Below are 12,191 nucleotides of genomic sequence, written 5' to 3' on the forward strand. Positions count from 1 at the left end.
AGCTCACCTGCAAACTGAGCAAAACAACCACAAAATAAAAGCGCCCACTTCTTAATTCTGTTTGGGTTTTACAAGCCGTCACTCGGGCGGAGAAGTGTCGGTTTTATTTGCTTCTTTCAAATTGCTTTTCTGTTTTTAACGGGAAGAAAGCATTTATATTAATGGAATGGCTGAGCCTCAGCCCTGAAAGGAGAGGCTGAAACGCGATCCCGGAATTTTCTATCAGGACGTTCGGGAGCTCCTCCGCCGCGGTCGGAGCAGCACCAAGCCCCCGCAACTCGCAGCTCGTTCTGCTTTTCAGAGCCGAGCACAAAGGCCGGGGGGGGTGTGGGGTGTGTGGAATTTGCATTTCTGCCTTTCTGAAATTCAGGAATCCGCTGGGAATTCCCCGGCGTGAGAGGAACAACGGCCAGTTATGTGATGGGAGGGAAAGAATATCGATAAATTAGGTGTTCAGTCGCCACAGTTTCTAGACGGCGGTTTTATAGCAGCAGTGCTAGCCTAAAACCAACAGCATTTGTGTCTTTCTGTCCTTGTTTCCTTCTCTATTGTATTTATAGTTCGTTATGTTGTATTATGGTTTGGAGTCTTTTTCGGTCTTTTGTATAAAAAATATTCTTTATTATTGAATTGCCCAAAATTAGTAGTAAAAAACAAACAAACAAACAAACAAACAAACAAACAAATGAAGTGTTGATGTAAAACACCTGGATTTGGTGGGGGGGTATTTTGCACCACAGTGCAAGAGAGCAGCAAACCCAGAACTCTTGGAAACAGAGCCTCTTGCTTCCTGTTTGGGTGAAGTTTTGCCATCTACTTCTTAATATCCCACGATTTCCCGATTTCTCCCTGAGTTTCATCATCCCTTGTGATGTACCCACGGGGCTAGAAGCAACAATTGTCTCTTTTGTTACTGTGTTCTACAGAAGGAAGAAAAAGCAGCTCCAGACTCTCGCTGCTGAACTCAGCTTGGGGCTCAGACCTGAACGAGGCAAATTTCTGCCTTGGCTGCAGAAGATGCAGCATTAACCCCCAGAAAATCTCCCAGGAGCAGAGACAGAAGCACATTTACTTCTGTCACCCCTGGATCCAAACTGGCTTGGTGTTCTTACACCAGAAGCCCCATGGTGTCATGCATTGGGGTTTCTCCTTTCCCTGCTGTAGCTCTTGGATTGGGTCTGCTGGAAAAAAAAAGAGTTTCTCTGTTGAGTGAATATTGGAGCACTAAGGCAGCATGCACCTGCCCACTTTGCTTTGGGCAGGCATCTGTTAACTCACTGAGAGCAGGAACTGGACACATTTCTTCTCCTCAAGTGTGTAACAGGAGGGGGAAAGCTGTAGTGATGCTTATACAGTGCTGGTAGTTAACAGAGGCTGTGCAAATCTGAATATTTCTGCAAACATTCTCAATCTCTGCTCACTTCTGGAGACACATCAGTGTCCCACCCTTGCAGAGGACAGGCCCAGGGAGCAATGGTTCTGGTAAGCATGCCCCTTCCCCTGCGGCTGCAGAACAGTGAGGGGGATTTCAGTGAGGGTCTGGGGACAAGGATATGTCACCCTGTTCAGCAGTGGTGATGTGTCCTTTGGAAAAGATCAGGAAGGAAAGCCTGGACATCCCAGGTGTCCCCACCTGGCATCTGGTGAGTCCCTGGGACATGATGCCATGGTGCTGACAACTTCCTGGGGCCAGCATGACTCTTCCCACAGGGTCCCCAGTGAAACATGGGACAGTTTGGATCAGAATATCCCCCATGGGGCTAGGGCTAGAGGTAGCTGCACCCTGAGCCGAGATTCACAGTCTCAAAGATGCTTGGAACACACAAAAACCCCAACACAAATATTCCCTGACTTCCAGGGAGAGAGAGGCTCAAAGCCCACACGCTTCACAAAGTGTCTCCATCTGATTCTTACATCAGAGACTTCAGCAAAGTGCTTCACCCTGCTCTGGGGAGTGTGGCCAGAGACATTTGTACACAAAGAGATGTGTCTGCACACCTCACATGGGCTGCAAATGTTCAGTCGAGCTTAATTCCTGCAGTATTCCCCCCCCCCCCCCCCTTTACTTTCCAATTGCTCCTTGAAATGTTCCAATATCAGACTTTCAATGTTTCATGTGCTCAAACTTCATGTCCACAGACAGGCAGCACCAGGCTCTACCCTTTTCTCCTGCCACACCAGCACAGCTTTTTCTTGACACATTTCTACCTTTGCCATAAACGCTGCAAATTAAACACACCCCATCAAAAACCAGCTTGGCTGTGACTGAAGCTTGTGCGTGCACAGAGCAACGCTGCTTGGCTCTTCCAAGCATCCCCACTATCCAAAAGTGGATGTTTTAGATGCTGAAAAAGCTGTTAATATTTTTGTTTCACTCCATCTTTTTTTTTTCAATCACTCCAAAACTGTTCTTTTTTGTTTGTTTGTTTCACTCCAAAACTCTCTTTGTGTTGTTGTTGTTTCTATCCAAACCTGTCATCTTTTGTTCTGAGCCCAAATTGTGTTCTTCAGTTGTTGTTGTTTTTGTTTCAGCTTACCAAAACATTTTCCCCTCGGCGGGTTTGCTCCTGCATCTAAAGGGAAGAGTGTCTTTCAACACTTAGTTGGATCATGGCACCGGGTTCCGAGAGCTTTAAGGTCAGGTGTTGCATTGACCTCTAACGATGTGGAGTTAGCGGAAGGCTGTTTAAAGCTGAGCTGACAAATTTATTTGGGGTCTCGAAAGTATTTGGATCATCAGAGAGAATAAATAAAAGACACTGGACATTCACATCATCTACAGTTAATTCAGTGTTATTATTTTTTTTTACAGAGAACAATATACACATTGTCTTGCCTTTCCTCACAACCCGCTCCCGCTACGCCTCCAGAAAGACACAAATGCCTGGAACAAGAGAAGCGTCCCCAGGAAAAAAAAGTGTCCTCGCTCCCACACGCTCCCAGCAGAGCTGGAGAACAGCTTGGGACTAACCCAGCCCAACCCCCCCTCCCCCCTGCTGAGAGGCATCCCCTCCCTCCCCCCCCCCCCCCCCCCCGCCCCCGCCCCGAGAAGGGATTTGGCAACAAGACATGAGGGTGATTTTGGAGAGACACTTCGTAGTAAAAGTGTTGCAAGGGAATTTGAAAGGAAAGCGTCGGAGTCGCAACCCGGAGGCACAAGGCAAAAAGGAAAATCACCTCTTGACCTCGTGATGAAAGTGGAGTCATTTGGTAATAAATACATCTAAGTCAGGCTTTAATGCTTATGTGGAAGAGCAAAGCTAGCCGTCTACAAACTAAAGAGGTGAGAAGCAGAGTTAACATAGGATTATTATTATCATATGGGGTGTTTTTTCATTGTACAAAGGAAAAAAAGGGACTGCTGGAGAAGCGGTTGGCATGTCAAAGAGCATTTCCTTTTACAAAAGTTAATGTAAAACCAAAAGAAACCAAATACAGATTTTTATAAAAGAGGGGGAAAAAAAGAGAGAACAAAACCAAACAAAACCAACAAACCCCCAAATGTACCCAAAAGAAACCAAACATACCCCCCCAAAAATCGACCAAACGAACCCCCCCAAACCACAACCAAACGTACCCTGTCGGTGCGCTTTGCAACAAGCCTGCTGGAAGAACAGAGGAGTTTTCTACCATGGATTTGTGAAGTGATTGACTATTCACATGTCTCCTACAGAAGTACAGACATTGCCACACCTTTCACTGTGGATGAGGGCTTTATTTTTCGCTGAAAAAGGTCTGGGTGTGGATGGGTGATGAAGCAAAGTCCTTGCTTTGGAGAGTGCACTGACAACAGAAAGCGAAATACCTCCTATCAAATCTGTAAAGCACAAGTCTTGGTGTTTATAGTAAAGACACAAGAATCAGTTGCATTTGGGCTCTCTGTACACGGAATCACTGCTGCACAACTGCCTTTGCCCACTGTCCTCTGCTGACCCTCTGAGCGCACGGCAGCTCCCTCGGCGTTGCTGCGCTCTCTGCCCGCTCGGTGCTGACAGTTTGTCCTTCCCTTAGTTCCAAGCGCAGATGATGTTTAACAGCACCGAGTCCTTTCCCTCTGCACTGCACGGTGGTGGGTCCTTTATCAAAACTGAGCGTGGTCGACTTCATCCAGCCAAGAGGCTGGGCTGGCTGGGAAATCTGGGTACCCCCCGCTGCTGCCAGTGGAGAGGTCAGAGCTAGGTCCATTCCCAGCCAGGACCCTCATGGACTGGGGCACCCCTTGTCCACTTTGTCCCATGATGCCCAAGCCGTTGTCTGGGTAAACCAAGCTGGAGATTAAAGGCTGGTGGCCTGGCAGTGCTTGCAAGGAAGCTGGTGATTGGGGTATCCCGTAGGGGCTGTTGGATCGCAGGTCGTGGTACTGGTCCTGAGCGGGGATCCCACTGTGATCCAGAGCAAAGCTCCCATTGGTCCCAGCCTGTCTTCCCAGAGCAGGGGACGCTTCATTGAGATTGCTGTAAATCCCATTGGAATGGCTCATCTCAGACATAGAGGGCTCATCTGAAAGAGAAATGGATTGGTTTTACTGGGAGAGCAACGGTCATGGCTGGCAGCAGTGGCATGAGAGCTCCTGCAAACTCTGTTATAAACAGAGTAGATGGATGGGAGCTGAGCAGCCACACGCTTGTAATTTCCTTGTTATTCCCACCCTTGTTGATGGATCTTCATGGAAGGCCATGGGAATTATTATGTTTCCTGAGTACAAACACCTAATACACTTTGGATTTCAAAACTATGCATGAAAAGTACTTATCACAAATATAAAACCGTGACATAAACCCACTCCTTTTAAGTGGAATGTGAGTTCCATGTCTTTATACCTCTCACCTGCCTTTCTGTTTGGCTTTGAGGTTTGTCTTGCATTGGGGTATTATATTTTGGGAGCTACCTGAGCACTCTGAAATGCAAGAGAAACTCTCAGAGGGGGGGGAAAAAAAAGGACAAACATCAAAATAGATTAAATCCCGGCAGTATTTCTCTGCTAATGAAATGTATTTGTGCAGTTTCAGAACGCTTCTGGAAAATGAGCAAGATTTGTTAAGTTACCAGCAAAAATTGTTTGCATTTGTTAGAGGCTTTACAGGCAGTGAGAGCTGCTTCGTTGTCTGGGATACAAACCAGCCTGTGGCATCAATAATTGTTCCACATTTTTTAGTTGATATTTACAGGACATTCATGTTTGATGATGACAATGCACAGTGTGTCTGAACGGGCTTGAAAATCAAGTGGTTTTTAGGGACACAGGAGAAGAGCTGAGACGCAAAGCTGTGTGCGCATCGTGGATGCGTGTCGGTGTAAATAGCTACAGAGTTTTGCCTTTCAGCTTCTCTCCTGTGTTCCTAAAAACCGTGCACACACCTTTAGGCACAGACCAGATAATGCTGCAGAGACCATTCGCCCCTAGGGCAGCTCTGGCTGGAGCTGGGGTCATGCAAAATGTGTCCCCACACAGGCATCAACATCTCCCATCCAGCACGGGGCCAGATCCTACTCCTGCAGCAGGTGCCCTGGGTCTGGAGAGTGTGGGATGAGGCTACACAGGGCAAGAGATAGGATAGGTATGTCCCTGGGTTTGTCAACAGAAATCTTGGCTCCGAAAACGGCACACCCCCCCCCCCCCCACTACCAATGCAGAAACCTCCTAACACTCAGTGATCTCCCTTTTACAGCATAGAGATGGAGCGGCTCCCAACAAACGGAGCAGAGGCCTAATGACTAACTACATAAACAAAAATCACCCTGAAATGGGATGAAAAAACATTACATTTTTCTACACATTTTTCGTCCAGACATGTTCAGTGATTCCAGACTCTCTGGGGTTTCTATCTCCAAAAGTCCCTCACAGAGGCTGAGCAGCAGCTCCAGCACCTGCCGTACCTGCCGGCACTGTTTTGAACCCCACATGCCACCCCCGCGAGCAACAGCGGAGTTTTCTCTCAAGTTCCTCCGCCACCCCTGCCCCTCGCTGCTGCTGCTGCTGTCGTTCCTGTCCCCACCCAGCGCCGCAGCCCTGCCAGGGCCGGGCAGCGGGGGCCGCACCGCGGTAACCGCCGCAGCTCTGCACCTCTCCTGTCCCGAGCATTTGCGTTCACTCGCTGTATTAGGGCTGAAAATTATGAACGTGGCACCGGACAGCAGCTCTGCAGAGAGGGCATAGCCCTCGGCAAAGCCCCGGCTGGGTTCGGAGCTCTGGGGACCGACCTGTGAAGGACACCTCGGCATCGCTGTCGGGCCCCTCCTCCTGGATGCTGTCCTTGTCGGACTTGGAGGTCCCTCGGGATCGCTTCATGTTCCTGAAGTACTGACCCCACCGCTGCCTCCCCGCGTCCTTCTTCAGCCTTTTCTCCTTGGCTCTCCGGTTCTGGAACCAGACCTGCAAGCAGGGCAGGCCGGAGAGCTCCATCTCTGTCGGCCCAGCTCCTTCCCCTCCGCCCCCCGCCCCGACCAGGCCCCTCTTGATGTCTGCCCCATCTCACCTGCACCACCCGCATGTCCAGCCCAGTCTCGGATGAAAGCTGCTCCCGGACGTGCCGCGCTGGTTTGGGCGAGTTGTTGTAAGCGTTTTTGAGGGTTTCCAGCTGCTTGGCTGTAATGGTGGTGCGGGGCCTCTTGGCCGTCGACTCAGCCTCTGCCGACACGGTGCAAATTAGCGGTGAAGTTATCACGGAGCGTCCTCGGGACCCTCTCGTCCTCCCTCCAGCCACCCCCCCGACGGCAGATGCTCCCTGCATCCCTCCCGCCCGCTGCATGAACGTGTCCCGGAGGGCAGGAGGGCCTTAGGCCTTCCTCTTTGCTTCGGAGGTTGGGAAGGATGGGGTAAAGGGGTACCTCTCTGCTTGGCTGTCTCGTAGTCCGCCTTGCAGACCAGCCTGCTGTCCTCCATGAGGTAGAACTCGTCGCCGGTAGCCAGCTGCCGTTTGCAGACGATACAGGCAAAGCAGTGCAGGTGGTAAACGAAGTCCTGGGCCCGCCGCACCACCTGGGTCGGGGGGATGCCTTGCTGGCAGGCGGCACACTTCGTCCCGAAGCGCCTGAAGGGGAAGAGGAGGGTGAGGATGGAGGAGGACAAGCGGCGGCTCCTGAAAGCGGCGGGGCCTGGCGCTGTCCGTGGTCCTGAACCCGCCATGCTCGCCCCTGTCCACAGTTCTGAAGTCACTCCCCACAGTGCTTTTCCCCACGCTTGAACCCCAAAAGACCACCGCTTCCCTCCTGCCCCTAGCTTATTCCCGGCCTCGGTCCCTTCCCGGCTTCTTCCTGCCCCTACGTCTCCCCATTCCGGGCACCTCCCGTCCCCAGCAACCCCTCTGTTTCATCCCCGTCTGCCCTCCCCCCGCCGGCTTCCGTCCCGTCCGAAGCCACCCTGTCCCGTCCCCACGCACTTGAAGAAGTCGTCCTTGCAGTACACGCCGTCCCCACGGCTGAAGCACTTCTCGGCCAGCTGCGTCTGGCAGTCGGAGCATTTCAGGCACTTGCTGTGCCAGTGCCGGTCCAAGACCTTGAGGATGAACCTGTCCACGATGTGCTGGTTGCAGCCGGCGCACAGCGGGATCTCTGCAGGGAGGCAGCTCCCGTCAGTCCTCGTTAGCCCCCGTCAGCCTGCTTCCCGACAGCCCCGGTGCCTTCCGAGACCGCTTCCCTCACAGCCGCTTCTGCCCGACAGCGGACCCGAGGAGAGAGGGGGGTGGCCCGAAAAACGGCCCGAAAAAGAATAGTATTCGTTCAAATTCGTTGATGCGGCTGCCTGTGAACCTCCTCCCGCGCTGCGGAGAGCAGCAGCAAACTCCGGGGCCGCGCACACCGGGAGCAGCGCTCGGAGACATCAGGAAAAACGGGAAGGGAAGTTATGGGCACAGAATTAACCCTCGGGCAGCGTCTCCGGCAAAGTTGCAAAGCAATTATTCATTCTGGGCTCTTTTCACTATTCCTACACGTCCAAAATTCACCCGCAAATAATGGCGCGGCAGCCTGGGCAGGGTGGGGAAATAAACTGTCCCAAATTACCGGAATTTCACTGAGGATAAAAACGCAGTGGGTTTGTCCCGTCGCTTTGCAGATACAGAAAGAGATGATAGAGAAAGAAATGACATAATGATGCAGCCATAGACAAACATAAAAATAAAGAGATACGGTAAACAGAGAACGAAAATGCACAGACACATAGAGAGAAATGTATAGAGATCGGTAGGTAGGCACAGGACTGGATAGGTAAGTAAAAATGGGGATAGAGAGGGACATAAATGCATCGGAATAAATACAGAACAGGTATAGAGACGGCTCCGTGCGTATTAATAGATGCAGACAGAAGAGAATCTCAATGCAAAGATAACCGTATACAGCTATCTAGAGATGTATAGCTGTGCCTGGGGGCAGAGGTGGAGATGATATCGCTATAGGTATTCATCGGCCAAACGAATCACCCCAATAACGGCAGCTCTAAAGGCAGCGGCTCCGGGCCCGGGCTGCCCGGGGAGGACCGAGCTCTGACACCGGCACCGGCCAAGTAACACGGCAACAGCTCCGGTACAGCCCGGCCCGCGGATCTTACGCTGCATGGCCGATCCCTCAGGCCGCGGGCACTGGCGCACCTTCCGCGGGGCTGCAGGCCTAGTCTCTGCCGCTGTCCCCCGCCAGCCCTGCGCCCACTGTCTCCCCAACCTCCTGTTCTGTCGCCGCCGAGGCCGGGCCCGGGTGCGGAAGCCCCTCGCCCACTCTCCCCAGCCTTCCAAAACACCCCGGCAGGCTCTCTCCTCCCCCGGCCGCTGCCACCCCCGCCTTGCCGGGGATTTAATTCGCTAAAGAGGGTTATTTTTAGCCCAGGCCCTCCCCGCCGGTGCCAGTCTGAAGAGCCAGGCAGGGTACAGCGTTTCGCTGTGTTTAATCCTACCCACGCCGTCCCTTCCCGGGCGGGCATGGCGGCAGGGAGACGGCTCCAGGATGCCCGGAAACCAAACCCGAGGGGCTGTTGCGCACCGATGAAACCGGTGACGAGTAGGACACCGAGCCAGGGTGCCGGCGAGAGCCCTCGCCGGCCGCGGCCCCGAGCTCATGAGCCGCAAAATCTGGGCCTGCCCCCGGCCCGGGCAAAGCACAGAGCCTCTCGACCCTTCGGGTGGCACGAAACTCCCACCAGCCCGGGTTTTGCCGCCACCCTGCCCCGTTCCCCGGCCACGGTAAGAGCCGCTGAGCCCCGGTAGAGCCCTGCTGAGCCTTTCTGCTCCTTTCCCACTGTCTCCCCGGGCCCCGACGGAGCCGGACGGGGATTACGGCCGTTCACGGACATCGCGTCCTGCAGAAAACCGGAGTTTTCGCGTAGTTCCTTGTTCCGGGGGGCTCGTTATCTTTAGTGTTGCTTCCTCCCCTCGGTAGCAAAAGCATCTCCGGATTATTGGGTCAAAAGCGCAGCTACAGCGGCTGCGATGTCCGCGCCGCGGAAGGGCACAGAAAGACGAGCCCGAGGCACCATCCCAGGAGTAGAGGGCTGCCGGGCTACAGGATCGGTCCCGCTCCCGGTGACGCCTCGGTCCCCGGACACCGGCGGGTCCCCCGCCCCAGTTTCTCGTTGTTTTGGTTTTATACCGCCGCTGGCCATGGTCGATGATGCTGAAAACCAGGACGGGTCCGCACCGGGATCAGACCCACTGCGCCGGGGACCCAGCTCTGTCATCCCCTGTGAGATTCTCGGTGCCCCAGACACCTTGGGGGAGCCCGGCTCGGCTCTCCTCGCCCCGACAGAGCAGGGTTCGTTAAACGGGAGGGGGAGGAAATTAGGAAAAGAATTAACGGGAGTTTTTCCAAAGCGGGGCAGAAGCCGGGTGGGAGCCGGGCGGAGCGGCGCTGGGGGTACATGCCATCGAGGGTAAACCGGGCAGAAACTCCCCGTTTTGTCCCTGCTCTCGTTGCACGGGAAGCGGCAGGACCCCTGGTCTGGAGCTGCTCTACTGCCTTGCCGGACTGAACTCCAGCCGGGGTTGGGTGACGGTGGAAGACGGAGACAGCTGCCTCCTTTTTCCCCGGGAGCGGGCGAGGAGCCCCAGTCCAGACCCAACGGGATCCAAATGGGCGCCCGGACCCGCCGGTGAGCGGGGGGCAGCGGGGTGGTCTCTACTGTCGGGGGAACGAGGCAGGAGAGAACGAAAGTAAGTGTGGGGAGGGCAGGATGGACCGGGATGGACCTCCCCGTGCCGTCGGGCAGCCTGCTCTTCCCTGATGCCAGCCCCGACGGTGCCCTGGGGAGCGTGGAGCAGGCGCGGCCGGACTGGCTCCCGACGGGGCTCCCAGAGTTGGCACCGGTTTCTCCGCGGGGAAACGCGGAGGTTCGCGCGCTCCTTTCCCCGCTCCTCACCTGGGCTCCGCGGGAAGGGGCAGAGCTCCGCTGCCTTTTCGGAGCCGGCTCGGACCCGCTCCAGCAACATCGCTGCTTCCGAGGGCGCGCCGGTGCGAGGTGCGCGGGTGGCTGCGGAGGAGTGGCGGACCGGCGCGGAGGGGAGCGCAGGGAGCGGTGCGAGGACTGGCCGCGCCCAGGGCGGAGCGGGGCCGGCGCGGGGGGGCGGGCCGGGGGCGGCACCGAGCCGTCGGGCCGGGCCGCAGCTGGGCCACGGTTCACCGCGGGGCTCTTTAGCATCACAAAAGCGAAAGAGCCGGGGGGCGTGGGGTGTCACACGCACACCGTCTCCCAACGTCCCACCCGTGGCCGTGGACGGTAAGGCTCAGCCTGCAGTGGCCGCCCGCGGGTGCTCAGGAAGTCCCAAGGCCCCCGCGAAGCTCCCGACGGCGGCACTGGGTGGGAGCTGGGGGAGTCGCCGTCAGAAGGAGGCTTCCCCCGGGACCGGCGGCCCCCTGACCTCCTCTGCACACGGATTTCGTTTGTGCGGGTCTGCCCTGACACCGCCCGTAGGGAGCGCTGGGTGCTCGTTCCCCTTTGCTAATTAATTAATGAGCACGGAGAGGTAACAGGTGAGGACTCGTGTCTGACCCCGGCAATCAGGGCCACGGGGTTGGAGGAGGTTAATTGTACTCACTGAGGATGGGCAGACGTGGCTGTGTGCATATGTGTGTGTGTGTGTGCATGTATTTGCATGTGTGTGCACTCAGGGTGCAGAGATGAGCAGAGAGTCACAGAATCATCAAATCATTTAGGTTGGAAGAGACCTTTAAGATCATCGAGCCCAGCCATTAACACTTCTCTACCAAGTCCACTACTAAGCCATATCCCCAAGCACCACATCTAGAGGGCTTTTGAACACACTCAACCAGCTCCCACGTGCACTAACACATGTGTGCACAAAGGATGCAGGGGTGAGCATATGCACAGCCATGGGTGTAGCTGTGTGTGTGTGCCAGGGGGTCTGTGCCAGCCTGTGCACCCATAGGGGTGTGCAGGGTCCTGCATGTGCTCCTCTGCCTGTACTCCTGCTCATGTGCTCTGTTCCACGGGCATTTGTGCATGTATGGAGGTGTTGGCGTGGGGACATATGTGTGTGTCTGTGTCAGTGTGTCTGTGCTTGGCTGTGCCTGTCTGTCTGTGCATTTCTGTGTGCTTTGTGTCTCCATGTGTGTGTCTGTGTGCATCAGTGTGTCTGTGCATGTCTGTGTCCATGTGTGGATGTCATAGACCCATAGAATTGTCAGGGTTGGAAGGGGCCTGAAGGATCATCGAGTTCCATGGGTAGGGACACCTCACACTAGGTCAGGTTGCCCAGAGCCACATCCAACCTGGCCTTGAAAACCTCTGGGGATGGGGCTTCTAACACCTCCCTGGGCAACCTGTTGTGCCTGTATGTCAGTGTGTTTGTGTGCCCATGTGTGTCTTTGCGTGCCTCTGTGTGTCTGTGTCTCCCTGTGTGCATCTGTCTGTGTATGTGTGTCTGTGCATGTCTGTATGTCAGTGTGTCTGTTTATGCATCTGTGTGTCTGTGCATGTCTGTGTGTGCACCTGTTTATGTATGTGTCTGTGCACGTCTGTGTGTCTGTGCACGTCTGTATGTCTTTGCATGGCTCTGTGTGTCTGTGTCTCCCTGTGTGCATGTTTGTGTATGTGTGTCTGTGCATGTCTGTATGTCAGTGAGTCTGTTTATGCAACTGTTTGTGTGTGTCTGTGCATGTCTGTGTGTGCACCTGTTTATGTATGTCTGTGCACGTCTGTATGTCTGTACATGGATGTGTCTGTACATGTTTGTATGTCAGCGTGTCTG

General features: G+C 54.5%; 1 protein-coding gene across 1 annotated transcript; it reads right to left on the minus strand.

Annotated features, from left to right (window-relative positions):
• Positions 1–3,062: 3,062 nt before the first annotated feature.
• On the minus strand, positions 3,063–10,412 carry LHX3 (LIM homeobox 3). The gene is made up of 6 exons (XM_068155601.1): positions 10,343–10,412; positions 7,380–7,551; positions 6,829–7,031; positions 6,477–6,628; positions 6,202–6,373; positions 3,063–4,500 (listed from the first exon to the last, which is right to left on the minus strand). Exons 1-6 carry the CDS (start codon positions 10,410–10,412, stop codon positions 4,082–4,084), a joined length of 1,188 nt encoding a protein of 395 aa, XP_068011702.1. The 3' UTR covers positions 3,063–4,081.
• Positions 10,413–12,191: the final 1,779 nt, after the last annotated feature.

Source organism: Melanerpes formicivorus, unplaced genomic scaffold (genome assembly GCF_026170545.1).
Source record: "Melanerpes formicivorus ecotype bairdi unplaced genomic scaffold, bMelFor1.0.p_v2 SCAF_33, whole genome shotgun sequence".
Lineage (NCBI taxonomy): Eukaryota > Metazoa > Chordata > Aves > Piciformes > Picidae > Melanerpes > Melanerpes formicivorus.